Source organism: Diadema antillarum, unplaced genomic scaffold (genome assembly GCF_040938485.1).
Source record: "Diadema antillarum isolate AM-2024a unplaced genomic scaffold, OU_Dant_1.0 seq00000068_RagTag, whole genome shotgun sequence".
NCBI lineage: Eukaryota > Metazoa > Echinodermata > Echinoidea > Diadematoida > Diadematidae > Diadema > Diadema antillarum.
The window spans coordinates 497,501-508,597 of record NW_027271167.1 but is presented as its reverse complement, the minus strand read 5'-3'; the positions used below and the strand labels follow the sequence as shown (position 1 = coordinate 508,597).

General features: G+C 39.2%; 1 protein-coding gene across 1 annotated transcript; it reads right to left on the bottom strand.

The window, feature by feature from the left end:
• Window positions 1–3,290: 3,290 nt before the first annotated feature.
• Window positions 3,291–10,853, bottom strand: LOC139725905 (cytochrome P450 2D28-like). Its single transcript, XM_071636983.1, has 6 exons — window positions 10,505–10,853; window positions 7,829–8,137; window positions 6,260–6,559; window positions 5,145–5,330; window positions 4,150–4,356; window positions 3,291–3,469 (listed from the first exon to the last, which is right to left on the bottom strand). Exons 1-6 carry the CDS (start codon window positions 10,851–10,853, stop codon window positions 3,291–3,293), a joined length of 1,530 nt encoding a protein of 509 aa, XP_071493084.1.
• Between the last annotated feature and the right edge of the window lie 244 nt (window positions 10,854–11,097).

Sequence of the window (11,097 nt, the reverse complement as noted above, 5' to 3'; positions counted from 1 at the left end):
TCTCTTTCTTTGAGATGTACATGTAGAAGTTTTGTCATTTATTTCAGAGAAACAATAATGCATTTTTACTGGTTCCTGCAAACAGCACTTAGAAGAGGAATGGCCGCTGCGCACCATACATTAATGTAGAAATGCACAAATGCTACCAATAATAACTGTCAGATCTCTATCACCTGAGTAGTACGTATTTTGTAAATTTGTGATGCATTTTGAACAAAAATATACGTCCCGAATGTATAAACAACTGATGAGAGATATATCTAAGTATCCAGGACTATGGATTTGCAAAATCGTGTTTACAATACATGGTATTTATACTATAGTTTATGGGTTTATACACTATACAATCAGTGATGCATGTCTGCATTTCGTTTGAACTTTGACCCGCAAACAGTAAAGTTTGAAAAGTAAACTAGTGGAGTGGTCATTATTTTCCCCTCGTTATCCATTATGATATCAGTAGTAAGCAAGGATGTAGATAACGGCTCTCTCTCTCTAAAAAAAAAAAAAAAAAAAAAATGGTACCGTTTAAACTGAATATCTCTCGAAACCGTGCCATTTTATATTACATGTTTTTAATTGTTTTGATCGAAATTGGACTGTAACAGAGACTTATGCTAGTGATTGTAGTCGCAACTATACATCTTCAAATTAGCAGAGATCATGGCAAGTGATAGTCTCTCATTGAGGTCCAATATATTTTCGCAAATTCATCACTAAACAAAATCAATAAGAATGACAATCATCCACTCATCAAAACATTGAAGTCTTGTGATTACCTCGCAAAAATGACCTAGGGGTTGTGATCAAAGATCATTGACGCCAAAACATGATTTAAATGATATCTAAATTGAACATGGAAGTGTTATGAAGTGATGCCTCAATCGCTCTTTCCAATTTGCTTGTATTATATTGCTAGTATATATTTCTAAAACTTGAGAGATCCCTTAACTTCCGAATTCAAGGTTCGATTTTGATGAAATCCTCATTATCGTCTGATATTATTCTGTTTCTTAAAGCCATCCAGTATAACATGGGTGTGGAAATGCACTTATATAGGAGCATTTTTTCGGATTTTTTAAATGATTTTTTTAACAGACCCCCCCCCCCCAAAAAAAAAAATATATATATGTGTATGTGTGTGTGTGTGGGGGGGGGGGGGGGCCTACCCCCCAACTGTGGCTTCTGCTGTTGCTAGGTAGGAAGAAAATGATTCGACAAGCTTCCGTGTTGTCGAGCTGACAAAAGAATTCAGGTTGTCAGGATTTTTTTTTCAACGTTTGAATACATTTTGAAGAGTCTAATCGCAAAAATAGGTTAACTCCATTTGCGTTAATTTGAGATAATTTCAATGATAGCTGCTAAGAAACATAGTACTTAATAAGAAGATGTGGGATTTGTTATCATGAATTCAAGAATATTCTTTATTATGTAACAAGCGAGGCGTTACTGGAAAGGTTTTGCTGTACTCTACATCAATATAGATGACGGACTTACTTCAGTCTTGAAAATGGCGCGTAACCCATCGTTCAATCAGTCTCTTCATAATACAGTACAAAACACGGAATTATGAATTAAGAAAATGATCTCAAAGTCCCCTTATTAAGTTCCATGGTTGTCGAGGAGAATTATAATTATATGATTCACATCTAAACCAGATTTTTGATGCATTCACCAGAGACAAGACTGTACCAGTGTACTATGCTTTTAGCAGAAATTTCACATTTGTTATTTTAGTTCAAATTAATCCAAAATTGTTATATGTTTGTTGTTGTTTTTTTTTTTCACAAGTAAATACACACTGTAAATGCCTTTCAGGGTTGTCACGCTTTCAGGCTCTACTTTTTTTTTGTCAACCCCTGTAACCCCATCAGCAATGTAAGAAAAACACTGGAAAATACAATTTCTATTGTCCATCGATTTTGCAAGCCTGTGTAAAGTTATATCGTACAGTATCATGATGTACCATTATACTTTCATGTCTTGACTACGTATTTAATTTGTAAAACTTGTGTTCGTGAAAACTTACAAAACCAATAAAATGGAAATTATAATGAAACGATTCGTAGTGCATTTCACTGCATCCAATGTGTCTGAGTGTAAAGTTAAACACTTGTAGACACCAAAATTGTCACTGTATCTTCTTTCTTGATTACCCGAGCAAAGTATCATTAAAGGGATGATATAGTATTGGTGGAGATGAGGATTGAGCTTTTCACTTTTTATGCGAGGTACTGAGAAACCAGTCATGCAATGTTAAAGAGTATACCATTTTGAGGAGGAATTCAACATTTGTTGAAAAGTGGTTTTGAAATGGTAGATACATCCAAAAAACAAGGTAAAACAAAGCAATCCTTAAAAAGTTGGGTCCCATCTTTCATAAGGATTGCTTTTTGGGGGGATATCTCAACCATTTCAAAACCAATTTTATCAAATAAATGTTGAATTCCTCTTGGAATTACATGCTATTTCATATTTCATAAGACGTTTCTCACTATCCCTCTAACAAAAGTTAGAAACATGAAGCCATCAGGTCTCAACCAAAACTATACCGTCCCTTTAAGCCATTGACTATGGAAGCCGGTGCGCCATGTAGTAAATCTAAGGTAACTTGCTAGAGAGTGGTTGCCAGTTTGACGAAATGATGCCTGATAGTTATCACAATAGCAAAGTCGAAAGTGTACAAAATGATGACAAATGTTTCCAAATACAGCAGTTTCAAGAATGTACATCTGACAAGAACGTGGAAATTCGTAATGTAAACACACTTACCTCCCTGTCGTCCCTTTTCAAACAGATCATAAAAACACCTATAAGCATTAACTGTCAACGAGTTTGTGGTTTTAAAAGTGTTTTATGGCTCGCTAACACTGTCAACTGACTGTCAAAAATGGTCAGACTCTGGAAATGATAATTACTAAATTGAACATGCCGATCATTGTGACTAATCGTTACAATTCATAATCATGATGCCAACTATGTGGCTACTAAATCGATAGTGGCAATATATACCATCGACAATAAAATCCTAATGATGCAAACGTTATAACACTGTTATCATATAAGTAGTTAATACTACTCATCATATTATGATGATCGCGATAACGATACCATGACGATGATATCGATACTAATCCTTCCAATGTCATCCATCTTGTCTGTAAAGCCACAATCGAATAAAGGTCAGTGCATACCAGCTTTCTTCCAAGACTTATAGATCGTTCTCAATGTTCGTCTGTTGCTATAGTTCTTTGTTTGTTTTGTTGCTTTTTTTTCTTTATCCTTTTTTATTACCGCACTTTTAATAGCACTTTGTATGGTGCCGCGTTCCGGGCGAGACCGCCACAGGATTCGATGCTGAGGGAATCGGGACCGTTGGGGGCTTCCACAGTGAAGCGGTGCAGGATGTGCGTGACGAACATGAAGCGTTCCGTGTGGGCGAGCTTCTCACCAATGCATGCTCTCCTTCCTGGAAAAAAAAAGATCGAGGATGGGTGAAGTTAATTGGTGGTCCAGGATCCAGGCAAAGAGATAGAAGATACGATGTACGGGGGAACAGGAGGGGAGAGAAAATTGTTTTGGATGAGAGAAAGCAATGAAGAGTAGGAGAAATAGGAAGGAGGGGTTGTATGTCGGAGACAAAGGAATGGAGAGTGAGTGATGTTTAATGTAAAAGCTTGGCGAGAGGAGATCAGGAACGACATACTTAAAAAAATAATGTCAATTCATAATGTTCAATTTCCATCTGCTTGTTCTTGAAGGAGAGATTCGAGTGATTTAGATGCAGATGTCGAATCTCTTTTTTAATTTGAATACTGAAGCGTATCTGTCTCATACTGCGCGTTTATTGAACTCTGTACTCCTTAAAAATTGTAATATGCTCAAAGTAGGAAATACAGAGCTCTAACAAAGGGGGGGGGGGTAACAAGAATATTATCTTTTAACACTTCTCGATTATAATCAGCTCTGGTAAGAGTAACGTCATGTATGTTGCTACACTTTGATTCCAGATTGATTGATCAAAAAATGCTACCTAGGTCAAATAGGGCCTACTTTAGAGAAGAAGTCGATTGACAATATACAGAGGCGGTTCCAGCAGAATTACAAAATGAAAGCTCAATGTTGACATCAGATCTAGACGGCACCTACCTATCCCAAATTGTATGTTAGCTTTTTCCACCAAAGGAGCAATGAGTTCGCCATTTTGGTCCAGAAAACGATCCGGGTTGAACACTTCCGGGTCAGTAAATATTTCGGGGTCGTGGAGAACCGCGTACAGGTTTCCGATGACAACCGTTCCCTTGGGGACGTCGAATCCAAGGATTTTGGTGTCTTCTTTGGCCCCATGGGGCACTCCTGAAATAAAGCAAAGTCGAGGCATTAAACTGGTCAACTTTAATGTTAGCATTCCCGTAATGCAACTTGTTACGGAGGCCAACTGTTGATATCCTCAAAGAAAAGGCATAATGTATCCAACTGACCAGATGCTATGTGACCAGAGCACGACAATATTGTTCAAGAACTTTGCGACAGATTCTTAAAACGAACTTATTCATCTCTTGTAATGTAGGTTCGGAAAGGAAAGGGAAAACAAATATAGAATCGTAATATTTGGCGTCACACGTCATACATATTTTCATTAACCATCGCCCTGAAAAATAGCCCGGAAAGATAACTTTGTACTTTGCCGAGAGTGACCATGATAAACAGTCTGTGTATCGAACGAAATCTCGCTACCATTGATAATGGTCAACAACATTACTGATAGGCTTTCTGTCTACCTCCGTGTTACGTGTGTGCCTTCACACAGATTTTTCCCATTTTAGCTGCAGTGGTGGTGAGTAAGGTTTCATGGGCGGCGGTGGAACCGGTCATCAATTGAAGTGTTGAAAAAAACAGGGAAATTCTTATGATAATGATATTTATGAGGGTACATGGTCTGATTAACACCGAGCAGCTTTTTTTTTTTCAGAGTAAGCACTGTTTCTCTAAGAGGGCCCTGCCATTTCTACACTCACAGTTTTTGTCATGTGCCTATATTTTGACACCTGTGTCGAGAAGGAAAAGGGGGTTAACATCTAGACGCTCCTGTTCACAGATGCAGAGCCTTAATCCCTATCCACAAGACCGCAGTGTATACATACCGAAGGGCCCCGGGCACGGGTGCCGAAGACTCTCGGCTAGAAGCGCTTGAGTGTAGGGCAAGTTGGGTCTGTCAAGCATGGTTGGCATGCGACCACGCCCAACAACGCGATCCAGCTCCTCGTGCACTTTTCGCTGAACCTCTGTAAACTTCGCGCAGTGAAGGATTGTCCATCTTATTGTAGTGGCTGCAGCGAAGGAAAAAGAGTAAGTGGTTCCTGTCAAACAGGCCGTTGGGGTAAGTAAGAGCTCTGTGTGGTCTTTAGAGTGCAATCTGCGGGAAGGGGACCGCCTTCGGTGGGATGGATTTGTTGGTATCTTCGCCCTACTTTAGTGCAAATTTTCGTCTTCTGTCATGGCGATAGTCAAGAACTGTATATTACAAATGATCTGTTTCATAAGTTTTGATTTCTTTGAATTATTGAGGCCTCCTCTGGGCTGCGTACGACGTACAAAAGGGAAGTTTGTTTTGCAAGGATTACACCCATGCATCTCTGGAATGCTGTGGCATTTTGAAGTAAGCGGCAAGTCATTGATCATGGTAACAAACATCCTTGACAGCACCAGTTAATCTCCAGATAAACAAGGGAAAGATTATATTATTGTGAGATGTAAAGGAGGACTGTATACACTTTTGTTGTTTTTTTATCTTTTATTCATCTATTGCTTTAGAGTTGTTGTCTTTTTGTGTGTCATCGTATAGCGTCGGCACCGTTTTATCTCCTTTTGCCAGTAACTGTTATCTCGAAATCATTTTGATATGGTTTCTTTCTGTGCATATAACGCTGAGAGTGGTGAACCCTGCCAGAATAAACACAGCGTCTCACGGTGTGATCGCAGTGCGTTTGACTCCGTGAACACACTGTGTTGAACACTGAACCTTCAGTTTACACAGTGTGTTCACGGAGATGACAATGTGATCACGCTCTGGTACACTGTGGTTCACACTGTTCAATATGTTCCAATCTATCACCATTTTTTACACTATGTTCTTTCAAGTAGAATGTGTGCCCTTCGATCATTAATATGTTTTTTTCTGTAATCCCAATACATCCTCTACGACAGTACGAGGGTAATTTTATAGGCGGACGGACAAAATGTCTTTTTTCCCCCGTACCGGTGGTGTCTGTTCCTGCTGCAAATATGTCGGCCATGAAATGGATCAGTTGTTCGTCGGTGAAGCCACCCATCGATAGTCCCTCATTGCTCCCTCTCGCCATCGCTTGTTTTCTCTTCTCCATCTCTAATAGGTAGGCGTCAATGAGGTCACGAGGTTCTCTGTCGATGTCGAACGTAGTCCTGTGCTCCGCGCACTCCTTGGTAAAGAGCCCGCTCTCAAGGCGTTGGGAGGCCTCTCCCAGCTCGCTGTACCCGCTGAAAGGAACGTATTTCATGAAGTCCAGGTAGTTGACTACGCCTTAAAAGAAAGAGAGAAAAAAAGAAGAAGAAACAATTATGCGAAAAGCGGATTACAATCAGCAACATGATCGACAAGTTTCTACATGTAGAAAACCTTGATTGTTTGTATTGAAAGTTAGCGGGTTAAGAAACAAACGAGGATATACGTACGGTGTATCATAATTTAACACTGTTTGCAGATCAAGAAGAATAAACAGATTCGTTTTAAGATTTGAAGGGTATAGTAGGCCCTGTTTCTTCCTGATTTTAGTAAGTTTTTCTACAGCTAGAATTTCCATTTTTAGCTTTGCTAAATTGAGTGAGTCTTACGTGTTTTATCAAACAAGCTACAAGACTGCCAGTGTTTTGTTCAATGGAATGATATTCTTTACTCACCATTATGCACGTTGATATGCAAATCAGCGGCTTTATAAGACAAGATGATGTTGGATAATAAAAAGACTTCTTGTTTTTATTAGTTGGTTGGTTTTTGTGCAATTCTTTATCTTTTACATTTTGAACTCGTTATGAACTTGATTCTAGACATGTGCTCGCATACTTGTGTATCTATATGCTATTTTTTCACTCAGTTCTTATTCTTTGGGTTCCTAGTTTTTCCTTTTTCTTTTTCTTTCCTTTTACTACTTCTTTCCTTTGTACCTTGCTATTTTAGCTTTAGTAATAGTTTCGTCATTAGTACTTTGTGTCCTATCACCATTGCATAACAAATTTACATCGGTATTTTTATCCTGGAACCTGCGTTTACAAGCTTTGCTTTTGCGGTTCCATCATATTTCACATGCTATTAGAGAATTGTCTTGTGTACATATGTATGCTGACACACTTTCTGTTCATGACACACTTTATATCATATTTTGTATCTTGCTTGTTTGTATTCTTTTTGTGTCATGTGAAATATGAAAATGAACGTGCTGGAACTGTTCACTGTGTCTCGAGTGTAAGACCAGTGCAGTTTCAGTTATTCAATTCAATTCAATTCAATTCAATCTTACAATGAATCATTTTTATTTACTGATCAGTCTCAAATTTGGGTTTTATCTTCAGGTTTTTCTGCCAACGAATGTCAGTGTTTCGTTTGGAGCAGGGTGTGTGTGTGTGAAGTTTGATATTTTGTGGTACTTACAAAACATATGACCCTTATCAATCGATTTTGGACCATACTAGCTATACTGTATATAAAATATGATACGCAGGGCGTTTGGTTTCTTGCATGTGCACTTGGCCTAGATAGATTATGGATGGATACTTTTCCTGTTTGTGTTTTTACCTGCCACATCGCTCAGCTGGAAGATTCTGTCAATCATATGGACAAATTCCCTGAACTCCTCGTCTTCGTACGCAAATCGCCTTCCGAACACCATTTTGCAGATGACGTTACAGACCATCATGCTTATGTCGACGGTTGGATCGAAGGGATCCCTCTTCGCCGTCCAGCGGTCCAACATTGTGCCGGCCTCTCTCACAATCTCTTTGCAGAGGAACCCGTCGTGGCGTCCCATACCGCAGTTCCGAAGGGCACGCAGAGCAAACCGACGTTGCGTTTTCCAGTGATTGTCAATATAGCAACACGCAACACCTTCGGAAAGACAGGTGGTAATGGAGAAGAACTTTAAAACAAAAACAAAGAAATTCAAAAAAAATAGAGAAGGAAAAATAATCAAAGAAACATATGAATAGTTTACAATAAAATTAAAACATTATTATTGTTTATTCAAATTGATAGAATTTTTCCGTCGAGTTGTTCTTATTGCAAGAGTTAGTGATTGACAAATTGCCCCTGATTGAGTATGTATGCCCATGAGTTCCTTTGTCATGGCTACTACTAAAACATTGCTAAATTCACTGCTTACTTACGTCGATGTTGGGCAATTTGTTAATAAGTTGCAATTATTACTGTTGGCTTGTTTGTTTCGTGGGTGGCTTCCAGCTTCCTTCCCGGCTTGTGGCTTTCAGGAGTTTGATGAAAGTTTTAGGTCACAATGCCACGCACTCGCACACTCAGACACGACTGCTTCCCCACTAAAATTATCGCTGTTCCCTCTTTCGCTTCCAATCCTGCCCCTGGTTTGATTTGCCCTACACAATATTTGTAAAAGTAAGATGGCAAAAACTGCTCCACTGCAAGTAACATACTGCTATACCGGTAAACATTTGTAGCAGAGAACTCGGCGATAATTTTTCTTTCTACTGTACTCACACATTTTGCTATTTCTTCTGGCAGAAGTGTCATTGTTATGATAGTATCAGTCATTGTCAACTTCATTTTGAATTAAAAACAAAAACAAAAACAGCATCCATCATAATCAAGGTGGAAAATACATAATCATTGTTTTATCTTTTATTCGAATTTAATTCAATTTTATCAAAATCATTTGTTTTTCCTGACATTCTATTGATTTCATTCAAATCATACGTGAATCAACCCATTCTGGGTGTAACAGGTACAAAAACGATACAAATACAATTCAAAGCACAAACAAATCCATTTTTCAATTAATACTGGGAAAATCTCTCTTCAACATAAATAACTCGATTATGAATCAATCCCACAGATAGCTCTTCACGAGAAAATATTCACATATGTCAGACATATTCACATATTATTCACAAAGAAACAAATACACACACACACACACACACACACACACACACACACATACACACATGAAATGGTAGCAGCTAGTATTTCCCTCACTGCTGCTGCTTGACCGTGATATATACTCGTGCTCGAATACATGATAAGAAAGAAATTATACAGATTCATACAAAGAAAGCATAAAAAGAATGTTAAAAGCCTTGTAATCCCGTAATTACAAAAGACTCTTACAATAGATGATTTCTTCTTGATCAAAACCGTTGATGCTGATTGATCGCACAAGATGAATACATGCAAAGTAAACATTAACACACAAAGACCCGTTCAGTGGAGAATAATTTGAAACTCATACATCATGATTAAATTGATCAAACGAAATCTGTAATTTTTAAACATATTGCCCATCCTATCCCCACGTCTCCATCTAGTCTATATGTGTGCAAAAACAAACTGCGATAATCGCATGTGCGTTTGCTGTTTTAACCGATCAAAGTCATAATAAAATGAGAATGATTCAACGATACCAATAGCAATGATGACGACTGTCACGAACGTCACCATCTAAATTTGACAAACAGGGCAACGTAAGCCGTATTCCACTGTCAGCGTTGGGTTATAAGGAAACTGTCATTTTTCTTTAGGCATGTCTCAGACTACATTTCAAGATCTTAACCAATTTCTCCTCTTCACCCCCATTTCTGCCGACGTCGCTCAATACAGTGGAAGACGTTGATGGGTCGTATGAATATTATTTTCCTTTATGAATGTTGCTATTCGTCGCAAATTCACAAGTACCTGCAGACTCTTTTCACACATTAGACATTACTATGGTCTTCTTTCGTCATTCACTTGGCGTCTTTAACCTATTTTGTCTTCAAGTTCCCGTTCTTCCCAATGATGATATTCTAGCTTCTGGTCCAAGAATCAAACTGTCTGTCAATATCGTGCTACAAGGAGCTCAACGTAAGACCCTATTTTTCTCTTCTCCCGTAAACCTACATAGCTTCCTTTCCCGCTTTTAGTTTGCTTCCTATTTTTCTTTCCCGCTCCAAAATTCCCGCTCCTGTTCTACGAAACAACATAAATCTCACTACGCAGCTGTAACTAAGGCACCTAAGCCCATTCACAATACAGTGGACTCCCGCTATAACGAAATCCTCGGGACCGGTAGTTTTCTTTCGTTATAGTAAGAATCGAAATTTCGTTATAACCGAACAAATAAACAATAGGAACCATAGAGCTGATAATGTTTGGGTCCGAATTTTTACTTCGCTGTAACCGGAATTTCGTTATAACCGTGTTCGTTATACCGGAGTGCACTGTATTCTAATCCCGATTAATGTTTACCGTTCCCGCTGCTGTAGAGCTCGAAGACGGAGATCCGTGGTCGATCGCTGAGGCTGTCATCACTCCTCGAGAACGCCTCCTTCATCGTCTCGTAGTCGTTGAGGAAGACGGCCCGGTGGTTGCCCAGGTTCCCGCTGAACACCTTTCCGTATCGCTTCGACATCACCTCGATACTCTTCGCTGGATTCTTGGGGTCGAGATAGGGCAGCATCCCGAGAACCGGAACACCCAGCGGTCCGGGAGGTAGGCGATACCGCCACCAGCTCGCCTGATGAACGTACCATATCACAGCGATGATAATCGCAGCGAAGATCAGAAAAACTGTGTACGAGTCTTTATCGGAAATCATGTTTCCGCGTCCAGAAACCTCTCACAAGAAAGCCAAAACTGTCGCGGTTAACCGTCGATCAAGAAGTGACTTCGAACAAAAATGTTCAAAACTCTATCGTGTCGGCAGAGCAATTATGGTATGATTGCTCACGAAACTGGGAAGAAGGTATAATGGCATTTCTATTGGAATGGCGACCGTCGTGTTATGCAATAGGAAATCCGAGGCTTACGGTTTTTGTCATCACTGGTGTATAGAGAATTTG

Bases quoted from the DNA above. Each gene is read 5' to 3' on its own strand.
- LOC139725905 (XM_071636983.1), bottom strand. From the start codon at position 10,853: ATGATTTCCGATAAAGACTCGTACACAGTTTTTCTGATCTTCGCTGCG. The intron at 6,560-7,828 runs GTAAAAACACAA...CTTTCTTTTAAG, and splicing joins CCAGCTGAGCGATGTGGCAG to GCGTAGTCAACTACCTGGAC. The intron at 4,357-5,144 runs GTATGTATACAC...GCTTTATTTCAG, and splicing joins CCCGTGCCCGGGGCCCTTCG to GAGTGCCCCATGGGGCCAAA.